The 25,524-nt window shown below is 45.4% G+C and overlaps 1 protein-coding gene and 2 non-coding genes across 3 annotated transcripts; all 3 read left to right on the top strand.

Annotated features, from left to right (window-relative positions):
* Positions 1 to 216: 216 nt before the first annotated feature.
* Positions 217 to 24,863, top strand: LOC138549270 (small ribosomal subunit protein eS8). Its single transcript, XM_069642336.1, has 6 exons — positions 217 to 388; positions 1,450 to 1,556; positions 2,802 to 2,901; positions 3,111 to 3,286; positions 23,775 to 23,904; positions 24,709 to 24,863. Exons 1-6 carry the CDS (start codon positions 385 to 387, stop codon positions 24,816 to 24,818), a joined length of 627 nt encoding a protein of 208 aa, XP_069498437.1. The 5' UTR covers positions 217 to 384; the 3' UTR covers positions 24,819 to 24,863.
* Positions 2,626 to 2,727, top strand: LOC138565418 (small nucleolar RNA SNORD46). The gene has a single exon (XR_011301298.1). It is a non-coding gene; the product is annotated as a small nucleolar RNA SNORD46 (small nucleolar RNA).
* On the top strand, positions 5,380 to 5,512 carry LOC138565471 (small nucleolar RNA SNORA35). Its single transcript, XR_011301336.1, has one exon. It is a non-coding gene; the product is annotated as a small nucleolar RNA SNORA35 (small nucleolar RNA).
* Positions 24,864 to 25,524: the final 661 nt, after the last annotated feature.

Below are 25,524 nucleotides of genomic sequence, written 5' to 3'. Positions count from 1 at the left end.
CAAACTATTTACAAATGGTGGCTTATGATTTGCTATTGTAGCGATATTGTTAGATAAAACTGTAGGCTACAAGAAGTATGCCATATAATTACGTAGTAATTAATTTGGAACTCTATGTTGTATATAGGTTTGATGTTTCGAGTTATATTCGAAAAAAACAGATATTATTTAGTGATAAGACACTATAATATTATGTAATGAAATGCACACGTGGAAACACTTACATTTTGAACTTCTATACCAACATGGCGGCTCTTTCCCCATTCACCCATACTAGCCTTTGGTACACGGTGATGTCACAGCGCACAATCTCTCGCGCGATTTGATGTTCAACAAAGTTTCCCGTGAGCCTTTGCGTTTCCTCTTTCTAGCCAGCGCCTGAGAATGGGTACGTAATGGCTACTGGGCCCAGTTTGTAATCGTTTGCAATCTTCCCGTATGGCGCGCTTAATTCACCCGTCAGCCTCTGTGTCGCAGCGGGCTTGTGTATCGTGCGCTCCGGCAGTGTGAAATTATGAGTCGTTAAACTTTTGTTCACGAGACTTTTAGGAATGGAGACATGTAATCGGTTTCTTAACCCAGGGTGAGCAATCCTTCACCAGGGTGGGTAGCTTGGGCATAGCCTTTACCGGTTGTTTGGTTAGCGGTTCACAATATCAGGACAGAGTTGACGGGGCGGAAGAGAGAGCTAGCGTTTTCTCTGTCCGGGCCTTCTGCTCAGCATACCTAGTCTTTTCTCTGCTTGGTCAGATGGAGGGAGTGGGGGAGTAAATAACACGTTGGTGCCTGGCCTATGTAATAAACGTATGTTTGTAGTGCTGGTATTGTCACCTCCGCTGCTCAGAGATATTGAATGTAGTGCTATTTTGTTGATAATCGTGCCTTATGCCGCACCCCCAAGCCTAGTCGGTCACTGTCCTGTTTGTTATACTACTTTTGCTGTTTTTGTAATATAGGTATTTGCTGTTCTGCTGTGATGAGCTGGGAACGCAGTCTTATTGATTTGAGTTTGATAGTGATCCCTGTACTTATTTTTTTATATCTTAAGCTTCACAACTAGGACCATTTTATACCGAAGTGATAGCTTAATCAGAGCACCTCCACGTGTGCACATTATGAACTTGGCAAGTGTCTAGCGCCCTGTGTTTTACAACCCTTTGTTAAAACTGCCTGCTCACACCTTTACTGTGCTTTAAGGGGACATTCTGGAGGTGTATAAGACACGAGATGTTGCTTTCAGTAAAGCTCAAAACAAACCCACGTGTTGATTGAAGCATTTACCCAACAGGGATTGTCATAAATGTGTACACTGCCTTTCTGACTTATTTCTAGCAATATTGATTTGTTTAGTGTATTTTCTGGTTGTTAATCCATGTTGGTTTACTTGATTGACATTTCTAGTTATTTTACTGCAGTACATTGTTAATCTGTTCTGTGTTAAATTGTCAGGTATCTCAAGGGACAATTGGCACAAGCGCCGCAAAACTGGGGGCAAAAGGAAGCCCTACCACAAGAAAAGGAAGTATGAATTGGGTCGCCCCGCTGCCAACACCAAGGTAGGTGGCAATTATAAAACCGCGTTCTAGGCTTATTGGACACGGCAGCGTAGTCACTGGCTTTATTTTTGGTAGGGGCTAATTGGCCTCTTACACTCCCATGCTAAGATTCTCCGTCTCGATCCGTTTAAATGCCAGGATCGCCCATGCCCTTAACATAAATGCAATAATCGGATCCACATGGAACAGTAGGAACCCAGACTTGTTAGTCATTGCCATCTTCACCCACTCCATAATTACAATTTTGTTTCCTTCTGATCATCTTTAATTTATAAATGTAATTTCTAAACGCAATCTGGTTTTTGAAACCAGACAGGTTGTTCGCTTTTTTGTGATCTCTGCCACTGATTTGTTAAATGAATGCCCGTTTGGGTATTCATCTAGTTTGATGCCATGGCCAACGGATGTTTGGTAGCTATTCTGTGCTTTTCGTGTTACCTGTAGCGCTTGGTGCTCCCCAGATCCCTCATCACGTGACCTGGCAGCCATGACACTCCACTTCCTGTCAACCTGTAGCCCTCTAATAGAGGGCATACCTAAAAGGTGCCCTGTATGGATCCATGTGGTGGTTTACTGTCACACCATTGCCTAATGACTTCCTTCACTACAAGAACTGAAATCACGCATTAGTCGCTAATTGATACAACTGTTAATGGTGGTTTTATTTTGTGAACTGCTGGAGCATTAACACACTAGAGCGAAACTCTAGTTACATGTTAACTTTCCGAAATACAACATGCATTTTACAATATTTGGTCAGGAATTAAAAGGGATGTCATCCCACCGTACATAAAAAATATAATGTGCTGTCTCAGAGTTCTGTGCCCTTTTTTAATGACCTCTGCATTATTGTTCCTTTGTTCAAATAACTGCGCGATTTCTTTACCTTGCACTAGGGGTGGTGTTTCCCATAAATAACGCGAAACGTTTATATTGAGAGGAGACTGCCATTAACTTGGCAGCGCTATAGCACTGCCTTTGTGGATGGGATGTCTTCCAGCTGCAGGACATACAAGAGTATTGGAGTTGTCTGCATTGTGAAAAATCGCTGTTTGCCAGAGTAAAGGCAATGTTAATGATGAAAAGGAATCCTTAGGCAGGTGTTAGACTGTTTTGGTCGCTTCATAACAACCTGTCGATGATAGGGTTGTCATAGTTACTCTGATTACATTGCCTTAAATTGTAGACGTTTATTTAACCCATCATCCAATTTTACTGTAGTCTGATCTGTCTATTCCTACACAGATCGGGCCTCGACGCATTCACACAGTAAGAGTTCGCGGTGGTAACAAGAAGTATCGTGCTCTCAGGTTGGATGCTGGGAACTTTTCCTGGGGCTCGGAGTGTAAGTAGGTGGTTAACATATTGCACGTTAAATATAGATCTTGATATGGTCACTTCTAAATTAATACACATCTTGGGGAGGGGATTGTTCTTCGTGTATTGGTAAAATGTGACTATCTTTTTGACATCGATTTGACACCTTGATGAAATGCCTTAACCTTTTTAGCAAGCTAATCTTTCCTACATTGTTCCCCCTGACCCCCCTTGAAGGCTGCACCCGCAAGACCAGAATCATTGATGTTGTGTACAATGCCTCCAATAATGAACTGGTTCGAACGAAGACCCTGGTAAAAAACTGCATTGTCCTGGTAGACAGCACTCCCTACAGACAGTGGTACGAGGCCCACTTTGCTTTGCCGCTTGGACGCAAGAAAGGAGCTAAGTTGGTATGTAGTATTGTGTGGGGAATTGAAGTTGTATTGTATAGGTGGCACTGCTTTTTCATGTGCTTGACCCTTCATTTTATTTCAACCATGTGCCCACTGTCACTTTTCAAACCTTGCCACTGAAGATCAGTGTCCAGGAAAAAATTGCACATGCATTGATTCTGCCTCCATTTCTCAATGCGCATCACCCACATCTACCGTCCAGCAGTTGGACCCTTTCACTTTGTTCTAAAGACTCCCATCAACCCCCACCCGCATACAAATCCTGTGCTCCCCAATTGCTGACATCCAAATATCAAACTTCAGCTGAAAAACCTTTACCTTTAATCAAGTAAAGTGGACCAAAGTCATTTACTGCAACATCTCTGCTGGGCTGCTGTAATCTGATAATGTAGTGCACAATGCCTCTGGTACCCGATTCTAGTGCAACCTGTTGGAACACCACGCTTAATGGCTGCAGACACCCCCTGGCTGCTGGCTTTGCGGTCGTAAGGTACAAAGTATCCCCTTGAAAAGTGGTTCTTGTACCTTTCACGTTACGTGATTGATGGTCGGAACTTTGCTGAGAAGGCACTCCTACACTAGATCAGTCTTGAAACCGGGGGCTTAAGGCGTGCAATCACCCAGTTGATAAATGGTTTATTTTTGCCTTATTTTAGCGCACAAAGCCATCAAGGTGCTTGTACCAGAAAGTGCATGGTATTGCGAAGTGCATCAGAAAGCATACGGTTACAGACATAGTGGTAAAGAGACTGGCAAAGCCTCACCTCAGGTTACAGGGAGCTACGAGTTGTGTGGATTGCTGTCCCATATGTAAGTGGTGCACTCAAGGTACCCAAAGCCAAATGTAGATTCACAGATCTAAAGCACCTAAATGCAGTATGTACACCAGCTATTCCCAGACCAGCATAACAGCGGGAATATGGTTAGTAGTAGACCTGGTGGTGGCAGTGATAAACAAGTGTCCTAGCAAGGAGGATCGAGCGTTATGCCCTGTGGTTGCTTACCAGATCGAGTTAGACTTCTAGAGGCGTCTACAATGTGGAGAGTTCCAGAGTAAAAAGTACAGTGGGTACTCTGACATGCTCGGACATGGCCTTTTGCTGGGGGCCGGCTTTCCTCGTCTGCTGGCGTGCAATTGGCTACAATAGTGGGAAACCAACCGCGAGTTTTGTTTACACTGAAGCACCATGGCAACCAGATCATCCATCGCAGGCACTCTGGTGCCAAGGATGAAGGCGGCCATCAGTAAATGACACACGGCAATTAAGTCACTAGTGCTGTGCACCTACACGAGGTTCCTGGTTGAGGTATTCAGATCTTTGTGAGCGAGCATGATCTGCAAACTCAGGGTGCTGCCATGGTGGAGGGATACATGCGCACAAGCCCAGAAATTGGCTTTCGTCATCGGGGATGGCGCTGGGTGGCACCAGTGAGATGGTAGTCGCTGCTGATGTGGTGGAGTTGCAGGCGGCCTCAATACCGTGACTGCAGGAAGGAGGAACAGGCTCGGACTAGGCCTTTTGTGTGGGCATTTGCTGGGGGCCGGCTTTCCTTGCCTGCCGGCATGCAGCTGGCTACAAAAGTAATGGGGTAACCAATCAGGAGCTTTGTTTACTATGGAGCACCATTGCAACCAGATCAGCCCTCGGAGACACTCCAGTGCTGAGGATGAGGGTGGCCATCAGTAAAAGACACACAAAGCAATGAAGTCAAAGCAGAGTAATCCTTTTTGTGGCCCTGCTTACCTGGTCTGACAGGAAAGTACTTCTGTGCTTCGTAAGAATGTGTAAAGTGGGTTGTCGAAGGTGGAAGCGGGCAACATGTATTATAATCTGTTTACATAAAAGTACAAATCATGGCTTACATACATGGCTAAAACGTTTTACATTTGTACCCTTGAGTCAGCACGTAATGCGTAAACCCTTCCACATCTGCAAAAAATGGCACGTGTTAAAGGGATGTTTAGGTGTGTAAAATGTGATCGCACTATTATACTCTGCATGAAATCCTTTTTGGATGTTTGACGTGGTGCACCCAAAATGGATCCAATGTCTGTCATGTTGCACTGCTTTTTGTTGTTGGATACTCCGTTGCACTGTAAGGGCCTCGTTGGTCTTGCTCATGACCTGTGTACATCCCTTATTTCAGTGCTAGAAAAACTCCCCATCTTGCAGAAAGTCCAGGTTTGCTATAGCCTGTCCCTTCCGAAGGATGGGTACACGAGTTGTCCTGTTAATTAAGTGTATATTTGATTAGAAAAAGGGCTTATTTTTTGGGTTTGCAACTTTTGCGTAATAAAATAAAAATCACAACTCACTGGCAGCGTTCAATATTGGCATGTCTGCAACTGCAGCCTCGCTCCCCCTCTTAAGTTGACCAGTTTCACATTGATAGTTATCATTCTAGTGCAAAATAACCAGAGACTACATCCAGTTCACACCCCAGGCCCCCTATTTATTTTGTAGCGTGCTAAATGCACTTCGCAAGAGTTTTTATTTCTACTTGGATGGGAGCCACTTCACGTGTTTGGTCTTTGCAGGCCAGAAGTAAACTTAACCTGAGAAGCCTACTGGTCCCTTCAGAAAGCACATTGGCTTATTCACCGTTTCTGTCATGATTGTGGTTCTGCCTAATGATGAAGCAGTCCAAATTGAAATATTAAAATGTGCCAAGTTTCAGTTCTATAGCAGTGTATGAGGTGGGGTCTCCGTCTCAGACCTACCACCCCACTCTGAGCGCGTTGTTGTGCCTGCTCCTGCTCCCACTTCCTGGTCCTCCTCTCCCTGCCCGCCAACCCCATCCCCCTCCTCTCCTCTTTCTGGCCTATAACCGCCCCCCTCCTGGGCAGCCCTCTGCCCGGCAGCCCCCTGCGGCTAAGGGCCCCAGGCCAAGGGCGACTCCTACAGTTGCGGCTCCCTGTGTGTCTGCATGGGACACCTGGCGCCAGTTTCACTTGCTATCTCCACATTCCCCCGGCCCACCCCACTTTGTTCGCATGGTGTCTTCACCTCACTGTGTTCCACAGTTGGGGTAAACTAGGGTTTTCTCCCCTCGCAGGATTCTCAAACTAATGTGACCCTGTACCTAATACGCATTTACTGTTTTTTTTCCTTCCCTTTTTTCTTCCTGAAATGTGGTAAACTTGTGCTTGTCGCTCACTTCCTGTCTGCGTGCTCTCGTATCGTTTGTCTTCCCCCTCCTACTCCATGGTGCTCTTTATCTCGCCTATCTTCTCTAACTGCTTCTCTATTGACTATCCTGCTCTCCTCACTAAATCTGGTAGGTAAAAGTTTAAAAAGGACATCCTGGTCTCCAACCCAGGCCTCCCTATCACCTCCTTCTACACCTCCGCAGGGCGTACCTCTGATCTGTACCCCTCCCCGGAAGTTCAAGGATAGCAACCTTATCCACATTGCCACTCTTAACTCCATAAAGCATTCCTCTATCTGTTGCCTTCTTGAGGAACTGGACCTTGACGTCCTCGGTCTCACTGAGACATGGTTCACAGCCAGCTCTGCCTCCAGCTTTGACGCACTCCTACCTGACGGTTACAAGATCCTCTCCATGCCCAGGCCCAACCGTGCAGGGGGTGGTATTGCCCTTATCTTCCCTGAGTGGATTCCTGCCACTGTCACTCCTACGCAAACATCCTCTTTTGAATGTCTTGTCTGCAGACTCTCTCCTAGCCATTCCCTTACTGTGGCTATCCATCGGCCACCTGGTCAAATTTCCTCCTTCCTCTCTGAGTGGGCTGACCTCTCCTCCTCACTCCTGTCCTTAACCACTCAACTCCTCTTTCTTGGTGACTTCAACATCCACCTGGATGCCTCCTGTCCTGCGACTCTCTATTCTCCTCCTCTCTCCACTCCTCTCACCTGGAGTGATCACTTTCTCCTATCCTCCCACCCTCGTCACTGCCAACCCACCTTCTCGGTCATCCGACCCATGAAGCACGTGTCAGTTGAGGCTTTCGCTGCCACCTTCTCGCCCCCCCACCTCCTTCAGCTGACTCCCACCCTGACACAGCCCTCTCCATGCTCCACTCTGCTATATCTGATACTCTTGATATCCTTGCCCCGTCATGAGAATCCACCTGAAGCCCAAAGCCAAATGTAACTCCTGGTATGACTCGGATCTCGTCACCCTAAAACGCAAGTGCAGGGTGCCAGAGAGGAAATGGTGTGCTTCATGTTCATCTTCTGACAAACTGGCCTGCCGCCTGCTCCAAAGGCAATACCGGCTCTCCGTTCTCACCAAGAAGAGAGCTCTTATCCAAGCCCGCATCTCTGCGGCATCTAACAACTCGGCCGAACTCTTTTAAAATCTGCAAGGAGTTGGCCAACCCTGCTGCAGTCTGTACCTCTCCTGTCCCCTCCCAGGCCCTCTGCACTGGCCTATCTCTAAAACTCAAGACATCCTGTCCTCACTCTCCTATCACCTCCCTCTCTTCTCGGCTCTTCCTCCGGCTCTGCTGCAGCCATCCCTCCTTCTCTGCCTTTCCCCCTTTTTCTGCTGACGAGGTTTCCAGAAAAGTCCGATCTATGAAAACCTCGTCTAAACAGGTTCACCCCTGTTCCAACTATCAAGGACCACATCGACTCCCTGGCTCCTGTCCTGGCTGACTTTTGCAACCACTCCTTCGCCTCTGGAGTCTTCCCATCCCCCTCAAACACTCCCTTGTGCACCCTTTTCTCAAGAAACCCTCTTCCGACCCCTCCTGCCCGGCTAACTATCGCCCAATCTCAATCACTCCCTTCCTGGGCAAGTTCCTGGAGAACCTGGCCATCTCCCAGGTTAACCTCCATGCTGAATCTGTTGGTAGTCTTCATGACCATCAATCTGGCTTCAGAGCTGCCAGAAGCACGGAAACTGCTCTCCTGACCATCTGTGAGGACCTGTTCTTGAACCTCGACTCCAACATTCCGTGTGTTCTCATTCTGCTTGATCTCTCTTCTGCCTTTGACACTGTCAACCATGCCATCCAGCTCAACCGTCTCCGTGATAACCTGGGTATCACTGGTCAGGCTCTGGCGTGGCTGACCTATCGACCCTCCCAGGTCCAACTGGGGTCCTTCCCCTCTGACATCTTTTTCTCCACCTGTGGTGTCCCCCAGGGATCTACTCTCTCCCTGGCTGTTTAACCAGTATCTGGCACTCCTCGCCCACTGCATCGCCGCTCTCTGCCCCAACTTCCAGTGCTATGCGGACGATACCCAGCTCATTTTCAGGCTACCCTCGGCCTCCTCCTCTCCTTCCCTCATCTCTGACTGTCTGTCTGCTATCCAGGAATGGTGCGCAGCCAATGACTTCTGCCTTAATGCCAGTAAGACTGAGATCCTACTCATCGGCACACCTACTCCCTCCTTCCCTGCAGCTCTCTGGCCAGCCTCCCTTGGCCCCCTTCCTGCTGCTACCTGCAAGGCAAAAAACCTTGGTCATCAACTCCACACTCTCCTTCTCTCCTCATATATCTGACGTCTCGAAGAAATCCCACTACCAGCTGCACCTCCTCAGAGGTATTCTTCCCTTCCTCTCCTTCCCCCAGAAGCTCACTGTCTCCTGAGCCCTGGTTCTCTCGAAGCTGGACTACTGTAACAGCCTCTATCTTAATCTGCCTGCCTCCGCTCTCCACCCTCTGCAACTCATCCAGAACAGAACTGCGAGACTTGTCCTTGGCCTCAAGCCCAGTGACCGTATCTCTCCAGGACTGAAATCTCTACACTGGCTTCCAGTGGCTGCGAAGATTAAGTTCAAAACCCTCTGCATTGTCCACAAGGCCTTCTGGGGCCTAAATACCTTCAACTCTTCTCTTCCTTCCCGAGACCTTCACTCATCCGTCTCCAACTCCCTCAGGGTCAGCTGCTTCTCGAAGCACCAAGCTTGGGGTAGATCTCTCTCTGCGGCAGGGGCCTCCCTCTGGAACAGCCTCCCTGAAACTTGAGAACCATCTCCGGTTCCGGAAGCACCTCAAAACCTTTGCTTCTGCTTTCTCTCTCCCTCTCCCCTGCTAAATTCTTCACTGAAACTGCACTGAATCTGCAACTGGGCCACTCTCAGCGACCTCGGTCCTGGGCCCAGCCACTCTCCACTTGCACTACCTCCCTGGCAACTCCTGCACTGCGGGACTGACTCTGTATCCCTACAGCCCCTCCTTCCCACGTCTGCACTTACCTGCACTTGCCACCAGCTGGCCCTATTTATTTTTATCCTACTTACTTTGTACTGCACTTCCCCTTGCACTTCTTCCCTTTCCCCTACCCCTGCACTGCGATCTGAATGACACCTGGCCTAGTAGGATTGTTGTCTGTCTTCACCTTGTTCCCCCCTCCCTGCCTCGTCGCGCCTTGAAATACTTGTGTATAGGCGCGTTACAAATGCCATATCATATCATATGAAGCAGTACAGCTACAGTATTTCTTCCCTGTCTATTCAAATCATGCCCAAAATTTCCCCCTGAAGTAGATTTCCATGTTCCACCTCTGCAGTGAAATGTATGCCAGCAGTCAAGCTGTGCACGGGTTAGGTAGGTTGCCCTATTTGATATTGCAATTTCTGCCGCAAGCACCCCCCACGTGTGAAGCATGAAGCTGTTTCACTTTGAAGTCTTTCTTTTTTTTCTTCCATCAACTTAGCCAATGGTTCTTACCTTTGTTGGTGGTTTTTAAACAACGCGGTAATTGCAGTTATAGAACGGATTTGCGGGGCTAGAACGCTATCTGGAGGGGTGCGCTATATGCGCTCTGAGGGGCAGATCGCCCAATCTGGTCAGATGTGGAATGGAGCTTCTGGGTCTAGGTCTTTCGGATGGAGTCGATATTTTATTTAGCTCATTGTATTTTGTAATATCCGTTGGAACTGCTGGGAAAAGCTCACCTTGTGGGGGAAGTTGTACATTTGATTATTAGTGCCGCATTAGGGGGGCTACTGCCGGGAGCACAGTTAAATCACACACATGGCTGGTTCTGTTGAGAAAATGGACTCCTCAGTCCTTGATAAGCAGTACCTGAGGCTCATTTTACCATAGGAAATTAAAAAAAAATGGAATGAACTAATTTCCTCAGCACTTCAGAATTTCCTCAACTTCCCTTATCCCTTAAGTGCCAAGGGCAAGGTTTATCGTCCTTGGGATTACCTCCCTGTTGCCAAGGACGAGTTATCTCGTCCTTGGCACTTATGAGGTTAATGAAACAGAAAATGTTAGAAGGCACTGAATAGCAAATTACCAAATTCACCAAAAAAGGCCTTGGTACTGGAGGGGGGAACCCATGGAAGTTGAAAGAAGCCCCTAGTCTAATTTGCATTGCACAAAAGCATTAGTGTTTTGCAGGAAAACTTCACGATTCCTTTATGAACCTTTTGATTTGCAGGAAACCTGACAATAACCAACACGGCACCTCCGTTTTAAACGCATGGTTCATATCACAATTCGTAACTTCTTGCCATATTGAGACATCTAGAAAACGGAGTGCAACCGGTTGCCCCAGAGTGTTTCCACAATTGGATACTACCAATCCAGCGTTTGACAGTATTTATTGGCCAATTCTATGGCGCCTAATCATTGGTGTTGCCAGGCGCCACAAGATAATAAGGGGCTGAGGGAGGGGGCAAGGGAATAAAAAAAAAAAAACTGTTCTATTGGCCTTGTGACATACTGGTATACTTGTATAAAAATTTTAGCACTTGCCACTTGAACTAAGTTGTGGACATTGGCACAGGCAGTGACCGTATAGAGTTGTGAATGAAAGCAGGTGCCGCCCCTGGAAGTAATTGCAAGCGATGGCATGTGCCATGTTTCAAAGGGGAGGGGAGCGATCGCCTGCAAAAAAAACTGAATAAGATGAATGCCTTTTACCCAAACGTGACGTCATATGCTGACAAGCGGCCTCCAATGCACTCTCTGGGGATACAGAAATCCCAGTATTTGATTCATCTTGTGAGTCAAACTGTAAGGACTGGTTGTAACAAGAGTATTAAAATTATTAAATGTCTCAATAATTCTAGGTTGTTGTTGCCCTTGTAAGCATTAGACTACTTGGATGAGGACCGTCAATTGGCCCCAAACCATTTAATACCAAAAGCATTTCAAATTCAGTCTTTACGTTTTCAAATTTTAATTGGGAAAACAAATGTCCGAAGGAAACAGTTTTACCCAAAAACAGTGGTACAAGTGTCCATATACATATTTAGAAACAACAAATGCTCTTCATTTGTACAATGTATTACATTCAATAGTTGATGAATTCCACACAGCTAAGTTGTACAGTGTAATGGACGCAATTCTTCAAAATGTGTATATACATTCACATGTTAGGCTGTTGTAAAGATGTCGTGATTGCCAGCGCGTTTTGGATTATAAATCCTTCTTCAGGGCTAATCGAGCCTACGGTTATACACGTCCAACTTCCTATGTACCTGAATGGTAAAACAGAGATGGTTTTAGGTGGCTTTGTAAATCACAAATGTGTTAATGATAAAAGTGTCATGGTAATATAGGTAGACTCACCTTGGGTCCTCTCAAACGTCAAAATCCTCGGACTGTATCGAATCCTCATAGTTGTGGGAAAGGTATGCTAATGCTGCTCTGTAGTCGGCCTACCACCCGCCACATGGATGGAGGCGGCTTGGCTAATCATTGCCGCGCACTGACTGGATTGGGATGCTCTCTGGGCACGATTGTAAGGGACGCACAATGCATGCCCACACCGCATACCGACTGTCAGTAGGTGGCCGAAACTGAACTTGGGTAGGGTTATGAATGTGAGTGGATGCCATGTGTGAAAGGTGAATACCGGACAGCCCAGGACAGAAGCCGCAGAGATGCTCACACCCCACCTAGAGAGAACACAAACTCGGCGCCTCACTTCCGGACAACAATGGCAATTAACCAATCCACTAACCATTTCGCCCCTCTGCATATACATCGCTCAAACTCTAAACACAACCACAAGCCTACAAAACGAATCCGCACAAGCTTCACTACACTGCAACAGCAAAACAAATCGGACTCGCACAACAGCACACAACTACCAACCGTAAAACCACCCAAGCCTAGCCAACAGTCCCACCGGGCTGAGGCCGCCAACAGCACATCACTGTTCTATTGCACTTTCCAGCTTCTGCCCACTATTTCACCCCACCCCTTTTTCAGAAGCGTTAGAACGCCAGGGGACCGCTCCAGTGGTGATGGTGTGCGGTACAACTATCCATTAACAATCCTACCGGCCAAGTGCTTGGGGTGGTAAGTGTGGGGGTGAGGAGGTAGAGGTGCAGGAGTGGGGTGACCTGGGAAGGGGGCAGCGAAGTGCTGGGGGGGGTGGGAGACACGAAGGCAAGTGCTAAGGCAAAAAGAGGATCGGGGGGGCTGATAGGTGGGGGGGTTTGGCTGTGAAGGGACCCGTTCCTAGCCGTAGCGGCAAAGGGAGAGTTGGCACAGAAGGGGGAGGAAGAGGAGGAAAGTCTTTGTATTTGGAACTTATCTGGTTCAAGTCGGAGGGGGGGAAGGAAAGCCATTCCAGAGGGAGGAGCCAGCCTTAGAATGGGATCTACCTCCCACTCTCGGCTTGGAGAAACATTTGACCTGCAGAGAGTTGGAGCCGAAGGACTCTAGTCGGGAGGTAGGAGGAGGTCCCAGGCCCCAGATGGCCTTGTTGATGATGCAGAGGGTCTTGAATTTGATCCTTGCAGGCACAGGTAAATTCCTCGGCTGGTTCCTCCCTCTGGAACGGCCTCCCTGCCCCACCTCACACCTGAGCCAGAGCTTCTTAAATTCCAGAAACTTCTCAAGACCATACTTTACTCTTCCTTCCCTCTCCCCATCATTGCTATTTCCCCCTGCCGCCTGGTCCCTTCAGAGTCTTAATCGGGGGCCAGACCACCCCTTGCACTCAGGCTCCCTTTGCCGGACTAGCACAACCTGGTACTGTCTCCTGTACTCATCCACCCCATCCCCCTGGCACTTGCTGCCTTGGAACCTCTTTGGGTACCCCCTGCTCCCCATCTTGTCTTGTGGAGCCTGGAAACACTATTTATAAATGTCCCCTATAAAAATATAAAATGGTACATAGTCAAGAAAAAGAAATTGGTAGACGCGCGTGGTGGTTTTGTAATTAAGGAGGTAAAACCCTGTCCTTTTGGTAAAGTATGCGTTGGTTGAATGCATTTGTTAAAGACATGATGGCACCTAAAGTGATAGATTTCACAGCTTCCTTGCACTACTTACGTGTGCCCTCTTGGTGACCCTTTTTTATTGAACATGTCGAAATCCTCATCCTTTGGTTTTAGTTTCATATTGCATGTAACTTGAAGCATTGGTGTTCCATACACGAGTCTTGTGTGCTTTTTAAAATCCAAATTCGTTATGGCTTTAATTGGTTTCTGACGGTAAACCAGTTGGTGTGAATTGCGAAACTTGTTGAAGACACTTGAGCATCCCTTTTAGCTTTAAATTCCACCCGCAAACTAGGCAATTTCCCCTCAAATCCTCGGAAATATCTTTACCAATCTGACTATGGCTCATGATCAAACGATCTCCTCACTCCATCATTCCACAACTAGAACAAACCCTGTAGGAAGGAACATGTATTTTATTGGCCATTTATATAGTGCAACTTCCCCATAGGTACGGCCTCAATACGTTGTGTGGGAATGCCATCGGGCACCGAATGGGCATACCTTCACCTTACTGCACATTTTCATCTTTTTTTATTAGCAAAAATCGAATGCCAAAATGTTTACTTGCACCATACTAAAACCTGAATGCACCCACGACTCGGCAAGACTACTCAACCGGCTCTAAAAGCCTGCCAGTAAAGATCACCTACATGACGCTTGTGGTGTGTATCTGACAGTGGTGTAGTCTAGAAACTACAAGTACTGCCAGAAAGACCGGATTGGCTTTCGTGATTGTCACTGCCACACTTCGGACTGCTGCCAATGGGAATCTATGGTGTACCACCTCGAATTCAAGCGAACACGCAAAACCTGACTTTCCAACACCATGCCAGGAATCGCCTGCTGGACTTAAACGCTTAATTCAATACTGAAATATGCCCAAGGCTCCACTGGAGCTAGAACCAATGAAGTCTTGTTTTTTGTTTTACTTCGCTATGACGCCCTACTATGAGCTCATTCCAGCATGTGAAACTTATTCCTGGATGTAATCTTAACCGTGCCAGCTATAGGGACGCCACTTACACCATCCATGTTTTTCCATCTGGCTCACTATACTGGCTACAAACTGATGGAAGCTCACTTGTTCCAACCCTTTTCTGTTGCCACTGTCCTAGAGAACCTGTAATTGCACAACTGCCCACATCCAGTTGGTGCCCAGACCAGGATAAATGCAAGTTCCATGCTATGGGCACCTCTATTGACTTTCCCTTCAGATGGTATTGCAACCACCTGCTGGGTCCTCTACTGAACCCTGCACCAACCGTCAAGCTCTGACCTCGAATGCTGGCCGGTTGCATAGTTGATGCAACTTATCGCCTTGGGCACAAGTCCCCCCCTGGAGGCACTTTGCGCCAGTTAAAATGGTTCTGGTCTGCATGCATCAACCCAAGCTACCTCTCGTTGTCCTGTACTCCCAACAAAACCTGCCATTCTTTCTGATTCTCTATAGCGTATGTGGAGACATGCACGGCAGCAGTGATGGTATACAAACCCAGTCATGGTGTGTATTGGCCCTCTGCCAGCTGAATGAGTCCATAGGTGCCTGGTGTCAACACTTCCTATTGTCTCGTGGGCCCAATGGACTAAAGTTGAGGTAGAGGCAGCTAAGAAAAGCTTTGGGGGTGCTATCTGGAGGCAGTGACTGAAACCCACTCACACTTGAGCTCATGCCTCATGGGTGAATTTCATGTTGCAAGGGATTAGCTAGACTTGTCACTATTACCGTTAATTCTACACATGAATGTATATTCTGTTTCTCGAACATTAATGCTGCTAAATCTTAATACTGTATGGTTTTAATGGGTAACCAGCACGTTTCACCCTGAAGCCTTCAGGCTTTCCTCTGGGCTATCAAAATCCATAAAGCAAATTCAAAAATTGTACTTAGATCATTACAAATTATTCTATCACCCAATTTTTTCACATGATGGCATCGGGATGTAACATTAAATTGAAGTGGTATTGTAGAAAGCAAAGCAGGACCATGGATTAGGGAAGAAAAGGTGAATTACTCGGTAATTGTCCAAATGTAGGATTGAATGGAACTTAATGTTTGGATTAGTACGAACAAGATATTACCAGCAAACCAGATGGGATTCATTGAATCCAATACCATCCACAACCTTTTAACATTAGTATCCTCAATGGAGTATGCATGGACAAGGCGGAATTTAATTTACGCGCATTCATTGGTTTTTCTGCTGCGTTTGACATGGTAATTGGAGGCCAGCTATGGAGGAAATTACTGTTGTGGAAAATCCCATTGGGTCTACTCAAAATGCTGATGCTACTTCATACTGAAACCTCAGTAAGAATAAGGCTAGATGCTGAAGGCAGATTGCCTTTCCTACAGGTATGTTTAGTCGCTGCTACACTATTTAATCTTCTTTCTGATTTGGGCCTCGAGTTCTGATAGTCCAGTAAAGCTAGGCGTCAATCCATGTTTTGGTTGGCATATGCGTACTGGAGCACACTCCCTGTGGCCTTCAATCTTCGATAAATGCACTGGGTAAGTTCTCGGATGCAAATGGACTACGTATCAACATTGACAAAAGCAAAACCATGATTTTTCATCCGACGGCTGGTAAAGAGTGAATCCATCTGCTCCCTGAACAGTCTGAGTTTGGAACTTGTAACCTGCTACAAGTATCTGAGCATGTGTAGAACACAATTTAAAGTGGGATACCCATTGGCCAGACGCCAATGTAAAGCTATCAAACAATTAACTGGTAAACTGGGCGCATTGTTGTACCATACTACGCTTGATTATGCTCTATGGAGTCCAAATATGGGGTGGCAAGTTTAGGAAATCTGCTTCAGCGATATGAGGCAGTTGCACTGCAGAGAATTGAGTTCTGTCACTCCTGTGTGTGTGTGTATATATATATATATATATATCTGGAATTCGAACTGGCAGGAATAGTCCTACATGTAACGGCAAAAACGTTCCTATTTTGGGACAGTGATGAAATCTGACCCTGATACCATGATGGGATCCTTGTAGCAGCATTCTGTTCAATAGATACTTTTTACAAAATGGGCACCTTCGGAAAGATGCTGAACGTATGTGTAAAATGGCAAGATGGCTGCCGTGGTAAGCTAAAATGCTTGTACTTAGTAAGTGGATGCAGTGTTCTTTACTATCTGGCATTCAGAGCCTTGATTTCTGCTGTTATAACCATCTTATATAATGGCCTACTGAAAGTGCAATTGCCCAATATCTTTGAAGTTTAACATGAGTGTGGCTTTGACGACCCAGGGTTCCCAACTAGGAATAGCACATTGTAACTGTAAATGTAGGCTATGAGGAACAAATTAAGTGGGGACCATTGAGCATTTATTAATATGGTGTGAAGGTCTGATTGGTTTGCGTACTAGCTACTTGAAAGCGTACAATGTTAACTTGGACGAACACCCATCTGGGACAGATTCCTAAATGGTGGTGACAGCAATTTGTTTATTGTGCTGTTTTTTGGAAACTGGTGGATGGACATGACATTTAGAAAAATGTTGCCAGATAAAAGGTTTTTTATGGCAATGTATGTTAGAGATTTTAATCCTTTTGATCATAAATGAAATGCAGTCTCCTTTGTGAGCCAATGTAACTCTTTTAAATACCCACTTGACTGTGTATTTGGAATTGTACTAGTAGGTTTGTATATACAAAGCCATGTGGCTATTGGTATATTAAATAAAAGTATCGACATATCCAAAACATCTCTATACACTTGAGATTTGGGCATCCATAAAGTTAGCATAACTAATTGACGTCAATCTTTATGGGTGGTCAAAGTCTTTTAGATATATTTATACTTTTCTATTCACTTAGTTTACTGTATTAATTTAAATTGAGCTACCAGGCTTATAGAGGCAAATACGGGTACTGGATTTGGGCAGGAATAACTTTATTTGAGAAAGGTAATTGACGAATTTTAACCTTTTCGAACTTTCCAGTGCTGCTTGTATTAAATTCTCCTTTTGGTTAAAAGAGAAGCATGCATATTGTCTAGTTCTTGGAAAAACTGGTTTTTGTTCAGATTTGGTGTTTGGGTTACAGTGGTGGTTGACATGAACACAGGGCAACCTTGATATACACTGTTAAGGAAACAATGTATCTTGCATTGGGAAAATATACTGATGGAGTAATGTTCCGAATCTGTTGACCTACAATCTGTTGCTGTCTACAATGGAACTTCAACATGTATCGGGTGTACTATTACATTGATGTGATCGTATCCAATACTTTTTGGTAATGTATTGATATTTATTTGTAAAATGTGGGATTTGTTTGTTGCACAATTTCTGTTCGTTGAAGGTTTCAGGTCGGAACGTGTTAGCTACCCATTAAAATACTTATGGCAGCATTGTTTGGTAAACGCATTAGAAAAGTAATATACATGATTGTAATATACATGTTTGTAGTGTATGCATTTGTTTTGAATGACCTAGAGCTAGTGTCACTTGTTATGACCATTGCTAGCTCACACAACCTAAATGTGTGCATTAATAGCTCAGTGGGGAGTATTAGCCTTACTCCTTTCAGATCCTATTGGGAGAATACTGAGTGGTCCGATTCTCCCTCTTAACCACAACAGGGTGTTTGCCCTCCAGGTCTTGCCCTAAGTTCCCTTTCAGTACCTTCCTGCTGACTGAACTCATTTGCTAATGAGGGCTGCAGCCTACTACTGGCAAACGATGGATGTTCATTTCTTCACCTTGAAGCTCTGGCTCACCAAACCACGCCAGTTTGCCAAGAATTGGCATGGCTATATAGTCTAATGGGTATGAAATCATCCTGCATGTGATTACATTGCTGTCCTGTCCGACAACAGTGTAAAGTACTGCTGCCGGCCAAGTACATTTGTGAACACAACGACGTTGTGGACCCATGCCAGGTCGAATTTAGAATATGCATGATGGGTGCTAGTGCACTACTATCGTGGCCTCAGTACTGCTCATCCTGTTTTACTGGGCGTTTACAGAAATTGGGAACGGCTGGTAATGCCTTGCAATGGTCTGTCATTTCTGCGTATTTATGGACAGTGGCCTTTGGACTCTTTAAAAGCAACAGAGTAATTTGGTAGCTGTGGAATTTAAATTCCATCTCTCCGTATCTGGGGAACAGGGAAAAAAAGATTACCAAACTGTAGAGGAGTATTGACATTTCTTAGTCACACTTCTCTTTACTGGCTGGGGTCAACGCCGACACTGTTCAGAGTAGATATTGCATTTGGTGGTACAGCATGTTAAGATTTCTGTACCGTGCACTAATGCCACCTGCGTGGTCCTCTGGTGTATCTGTAAAGCGAGCGGGTACGGTATGGGGTAGGTTAGTAGGACTGAGCGGGTTAGAGCATGAGATTTCAGATGCGCTGTTGCCAGCTTCAGTTCATTTTATACTGTTTGCTGAGTGGTTGAGCTTTTGGTTTGTAGCTGTCATGTGCTGATGTGCAGGGCTATTTATGGTTTTGATGCGGTGAAGTGCATGCTGCGTTTGCTGTAAAGGTATGGTTGTGTTCAGTTTCGAGTTTGAGGTGTATGAGTTTTTAGTGGGGTTGGTTAGTGGCGATACTATCGTACCCCCTATGTTTTCTTTAACCCTCCTTTGTTCAGACAAATGGATGTCTACATCAATTTACCCCTGGGCGCGCACTGGTGTACAGCACCCTTCGCTTCCACAAGCCCCTTGAGGAGGGTGCACATATTCTCTGAGCCTTTGAGGTCACTGGACCCTGTGGTCCATTAGATCAGTTCCATCGCTCTCGTTTCCACTAGTGCTGTCTGTGAACAGGTGCACCTAGGTCTCGCTTCCATTCAGAGGCCTCTACTTTCCTGCACTTCGCTGTGATCTGACCTAGGACCCCCTTCTTTCCATTTGTGTTCATTCCATGGGGTGTGGGTGTTGCTCATTCGTTTTCATCCTGTTCCGAGTTGAAGGTTTTTAGATGTTTTCTGAATTTAAGAGCGGAGGGAGTTCCAAACTTTACCAGCTGGGCAAGAGAAGGCTGATCCAGTTTCCTTGTGTACAGTATAGGTTCCAGGCAGATCTCATCGCTGGATTTGGATTTGAGTGTTCTGGTATTTTTGACTGGCAGTCAATGTAGCATCTTTAGTGCTGGAGTGATGTGGTCCCTCTGCAATATCTATAGAATGCAGCTGTCAGACTTCTCAAACTCAAGTTTCTACAGTAAATCAAGCATTCCGAAGGTGTAGGCAGTTGGCATAGTCTATCCTGGACATGAGGGAGATATTGTAAGTGTGTGTAGGTGGAAGAAGCATTTCTTATCTCGTGTCCTTGGGGTTCGAAGGTTGGCTCGTCCATTAGGGTTTTTGACCATTTTGGATGGTATGGGTGCTGTGCCTAGTTCGGTGGGCCATGATATGTAATGGTTGCTTCCCTGGTTTTTGCATGTAATCATGATTTTGGTCTTGCCTGGGTTGATTTCAATGCTGTAATTTGTCCATTTGTAGAGTTCATTGAGGCAGTCTATTGGAGTTGTTCGCCTCTTATACGTCTTAAGATTTTGTAGATTTGTTTGTCATCTTTATAATTGTAGTATGTGACTGTTTTTTGATGAGGTTGATTAATGGAGTCATGCACAAGATGGGTGATGTGATGGGTTATTTATAAGTGCTTAATACCAGATCAAACCTTTCGCTCCGTGTCTTGCTTCCTTGGCGAGCATGTTGCCTCCGAGCTATCCTCCTGGATGGGGAGGATCCTTGTTACTCCATGTGTCCCATGCGGATTTTAATGGTTTTATCCATTCTGTTTCTGTTCTTTCAGACAAATATTTAATCCAGAGCAGTGCTCTGTGGGGACCCTGATTTCTTCCATGCATGGAATCCTGTTTCCATAGTATAATTTGACCAGCAGGGCTAGTTTGAGCACATCTTTTTGCACTGGAATACTGGCATATTCTGGGCAACTGAGTCCTTGCGTTGAAAAGGGTTCCTGTGCACGGTTTGTTGGAATTGGTATTAGTTCCATACAAAACATATTGTACATTGTGGCTGTTTAGCAAACCTCATGCTCATTAAAATGCACCGTTGTTAATGCCCAACTCTTCGTTGTTAGGGCTCACTCACTCTTTGAATAAGGGTTACCCCCCCAGTCCCAAGAAAGTCACCAGCTACCACTGCTTCTAAGGTCTCAGAGCCACATCTAGGGAATTGCTCTGCTGTAGTTTCTCACCGAACTCGCCTTCGGTCGTGTCCCCGCCCCCCTCATACTGCTCATTTCGGGCTGCTCGACCGCCTCCGACTTTGAACGTGACTGGCAGTACTCCTATAGTGTGGAGCTGGAATTTCTGCATTTCCCACCCCCATGTCTTTCTGGCTTAGATGGGCAATCTCTAATGTCCCCCTCAACTGCGGGAAATTTCTTGCAGCGTGACGGTGGCTCACAGGCAAGCCAACGTGAGGTCTTTTTTTATGCCGTGATCTGTCAATGCGTGCAGCCATTCTGGACATGTTGGGTGGGATACTGCTGCCCATGTAGCATCTAAAAGTCTCATCAACCTGCAGAATATTGACTTGTGTGCAAGAATTCCAACATGCACTGGAAGATGCTCCCCTCCACCCCCTTCATTTTAGCCTTCAAAAGATATGTGCTGTAAAACGCGCTTTAAATGCTTTCAACAAAAATCTGGAAGAATTCCCGCAAAACCATTTTTTTTTTTTTTTAGGGGCTCATTTGCTATGCCTGCTTGCACAAATCGTGGGAAATATTTACACCCTCAGTTTTTCCCCACTGTATTTAATAGCCGTGCCCCCCTCGGGAGTCACTGCCTCTTACACGCGCATCTATCAGCCACTGGTGAGATGAGATGGCTTATGGGCATGACATTGGAAAAGACTACGAAACTGCTGGTAGGTTTTGTGAGCTTGCTTTTTGCAGGATTTTAATTTGCTCCCGGCTTGATAGGAGTTGATTCAGATTAAGGAGGGCTTCCATGTTGTCAATGACTGGTCATGGGCTGGAGGGGGGTGTCAATCAGTTGTTCAGGTCACCAAGTACAGCAAGTCTGGTGAATAGCAATATGGCAGTCACTCTGGGCGGGGTTCTGCGAAGGTTCTGTTAACCTGGCATTCTGTAAAGGAGGAAGCCGAGAGAGATGGGAGAGGATTGGAATTTGTCATAACCTCCCTCAGCACCCATCCACATGCCTGATCTGGGTGGTTTACTGGAGTTTAGCTAGCCCACCCATTTCCTAATCTTGGCCATCAAGCATTTTCTGAGAATGGTTCCTGGCGGCGTTCCTACCACAAAGAGCGTTTAGGCCATAAAAATGGGGGAGAGGCGCTCTATACATTTCTACTAAACTTTATTTTTCCTCTCAATTGAGACGGTGCAGCAAATATGACCATGATTTAAATGTCTTCTAGAAGCTAGCCAGTGATTTTTTTTTTTTTTGCAGACTATTTGCTACTTTCGGTGTAGAATATTACAAAAAATAGATTTAAATGTAGAGGCACACTTTTGAATGGGGAATGTTTATTTACAGGTGGTAATGGTAGTGGGCACCTATTCATTTTGCTGCTCTAAACTGTAAATTCAGATATCGAAGACAGAAAAATCAGATAAATATAGAGCTTTCTAGGGTTTTCCTAATGCACATTTCTGCAACATCACAGGCGGATGTTACATTTGTGGCTTAAGAATCCATCCAAAATTATCTTAGCTTTTTGTGTCCTGGTAACACATCTGTTGTGCTATCCAATAATTTTGGACCCAGATTAGTGATAAATTGTGAGTTTGACCAGACATTCTTTCGTCGAAACTCAGTTGCCAACCTAACATTTCAACATTGTACTCGTAAATGGGCATTGTAATGTACATTACGTCTAAGTGACTATTTGACATGCACTTCAGAGTGTCTGCAAGGCATAATGTACCACTATACGAAACTCCCCCCAAAGAAATTGGGACTGCTCGATTACTGTGAGCCGTCTATTCTGCTTTCTTGGGGCGGGGGGGCCTTGGCCGGGTGGTGGTTGATTGGGGCGGGGGGGGGGGTGGTGGAGTGGAATAAGTGAGCCACATTGTGAGTTTCTTTCAAAATCTGATTCGTTTTCACTTTACTTGTTGGTAGCACGCTTCATAATCCTGCCATTCCCGTGCCCATGTTCGTGTCCTGGCGTCAGCCACTGATTTGAGGACACATGGACTGTGCCACGTCTTGTTGGTTAGTGTGGACACCTGGCAGCTGCCTTGATTTCTGCATTTTTACTGCATGCAAATGTTAATACTGACTACACGTGGTGGTTTCAATTTTTGTGAGGGGTGTCTGCAACCAGTGAACATGGGTATTCGTTGTCAGAATGCAGTTCGAGTAATCGACATGCCTATAATCGCCAGCTCGAGTCCTTTCACCTACTCTAGTCAAAGACTTTTGAATGTGTTGCCGTACTGGTGGTGGCATCCCCAACCCAATTCTGCACATGTCTGAATGAGGGAAGAAATGGAATTGGAGGTGTATCGCGTGACTATTGGTATCCCCTTTCTAGTTTCTGCTATTGGGTGCTTCATCACCATAAGCCCGACGTATTAAAGCGCAGCTAGAGGAACATGGCGCATGAGGGACAAAGCTTATAGGCGTTGAGGAGTGATGGGTAGGTAAATGACCAATGGCCATTCGCAGTCATTCTACCTGTCCCCAACCAAACGCATCTTGTTTTCAAGCCTTACCATCAAACTTAGTGCTGGGTGCCTCCGGTGTATTTTCAAAGCCGTCTTCTGAGTGAATTACTTGAGCTGTAGAATCGTTTCTGGTGTAATAAAAATGTCTTAAGCCACTCGCTTTTATAACCACTATGCGTGTTCTTCACTGAAGTCCTGTTAAAACAAGCCTTGGCAAAGCAATCCGTTTTGGCTTGTACATAATTAACATTTGCCTGCTACTAGGTGCGCAAGTACTTGCAAAAATCAGCTACCGTCAGTGGGCAGTTAATGCCACTATGACTGGTCTTAGCGAGTGCTGTTTCCATGCCTAAATAAAAGCCCGAACTTCATTGCCCATGTTGTTCCTATACATTGCCATTCAAATTCGTTTTCAGTAATGCGATTGGAAGTTTGCGTAAACTCGAAGTTCTGTTGAACGTTGGACTATCCTTTTATCTCAACTACTCGAACCTGAGACTTGACGGGCCCACACCTGCTCCCCACTTTCAGAATTTTATCCATGTACGTTCTAATTGCAAAAATAGGCAACATAGGACTTTATGCATGAAATGCACTCATTTCGCTACCTGGAGGATCCCCTCGAATGCAGAAGCCATTTCACATGTTTGTATTTTTTTTTATTTCTTTCAGACTCCTGAAGAAGAGGAAATCCTCAACAAAAAGAGATCAAAGAAGATCCAGAAAAAATATGAAGAGAGAAAAAAGACAGCAAAAATCAGCACTCTCCTTGAAGAGCAGTTCCAGCAGGGAAAGCTTCTTGGTGAGTTTGCACCCACGTACACTCAACTAAAGAGTCGCGCACAGTAAGGTGCATTTGATGGATTGTTGCTGCTGGTGTTGCTTTAAAATCAGTGATGGCTTTGCCGTTGTGTGCATAATTAGACGTTTTTCAGAACTAACTTGCTAATTTTAGTTTATGCTTTGGATCCCTTTATGTAGTTCACTGTGTTGGCAGGTAATGGATATGAATTTGAAAGAGTAACCATATATTAAAGGAAAGGAGCCTTTTGTTCCATTCTGCGCAGTGATTATTGTGGACAACGGGAGACTAATCAGTTCATGTGTGAATGCTGCTGTACTGTTAATTGTGGTGGTGCGGTGCTTTTGGCGCAGGCCTTTTTTTAGGGTGCACCTCATTGACCGCTTCGAGGAGGGTGCAGGGGGTCTGCGTGCTGAGATTTGTTTTACTTGAATATATTGTCATGCAAAACACAGGGAATTGCATTGGTTTATTAAGCAAACCGTAGCCGCTCAGTTCACGAAGTTGGACGATCCATGCAGAAAAGGTGGTGGTGTTCTGCAAACAGTATGCAGGGCAGATCAACCTATTTCTGTGTCAAAGTTGCTGTAGTTGAATCCTAGAGCGTCCTACCGCTAAAATTATCTGACTTCTAATAACAATGGGCAGGGAGTTGTGGCGGCAGCATGACTCGCTGTATTTAGCTGTAGCAGATATAGAAGTTGAGCGTTTGAGGCCTTCAGCAACGACTAAGTCCGGCTCAGGACAGGGTGGCTACTTGTTTCCTACAGACTAAATTTAATGTAAACTGTTTTTTTCTTGCAGCCTGTATAGCTTCCAGACCGGGTCAGTGTGGTCGTGCAGATGGCTATGTCTTGGAAGGCAAAGAATTGGAATTCTACCTGAGAAAGATCAAAGCCAAAAAAGGCAAATAAATGTCCAGGTCTACACAACATCAATAAACTTGTGTTTAAAGATGGTGTCTTGTCTGTGGTAATGCTCCAAAATCATTTGCAGCGCTGGTTGGCCTTTTCTGCATTTAAGTTAACTGTTTTTTCTCCGCAAAATCACAGCCACCACTCTTAAGCTATTGTCATGCAGCAACTGTCAATGTATTTCATCTTAGAAATCCTGATCCGTTGGACTCTTGTGTGCTATTTCAGACATGAGGATATTCAGCTATTCGGCCATCTTTGGCTGTAACATGTAAAAACCTGTCAAGCGACATTAAGCTACTTAGCCACTGCGAGGGGCTTGCACATGAAGGAGCTTCTGAAGAGATTCTTTACCACTTGCTGGGATTTCACTTTAATCCTAGGCACAAACTTATCTATACTATAACTAGATTTGGCAAAATGTGCTTCCTTTTTAAAAAGGCGCTTCCTACAAGACAATCGTCTCTTTAAATCCAAGTTCAACGATCAATCCATTAACTGTGTACCAGGAGTCTAGTACGATAATATGAACATGATCTTTTTTACATTCTTTAATATTGCACCATCTTTGTTGGTAAGTGTTAAATAACTTTCCTCCATAATCAACTGACCTATCTTGTGCAGGCACTGAAGGCTGCCGTCCTGTTCACTCTGTTTTTGATACGGGTCAATTTAGCGATTATAGTGACTCCTTTTTAAGTTAGTT

The sequence above is a fragment of the Ambystoma mexicanum genome, chromosome 1q (assembly GCF_040938575.1).
Source record: "Ambystoma mexicanum isolate Mex_15411 chromosome 1q, UKY_AmexF1_1, whole genome shotgun sequence".
Classification (NCBI taxonomy): domain Eukaryota; kingdom Metazoa; phylum Chordata; class Amphibia; order Caudata; family Ambystomatidae; genus Ambystoma; species Ambystoma mexicanum.
Note: the sequence above shows the minus strand (reverse complement) of the source record. Positions and strands in the feature narration are given on the sequence as shown.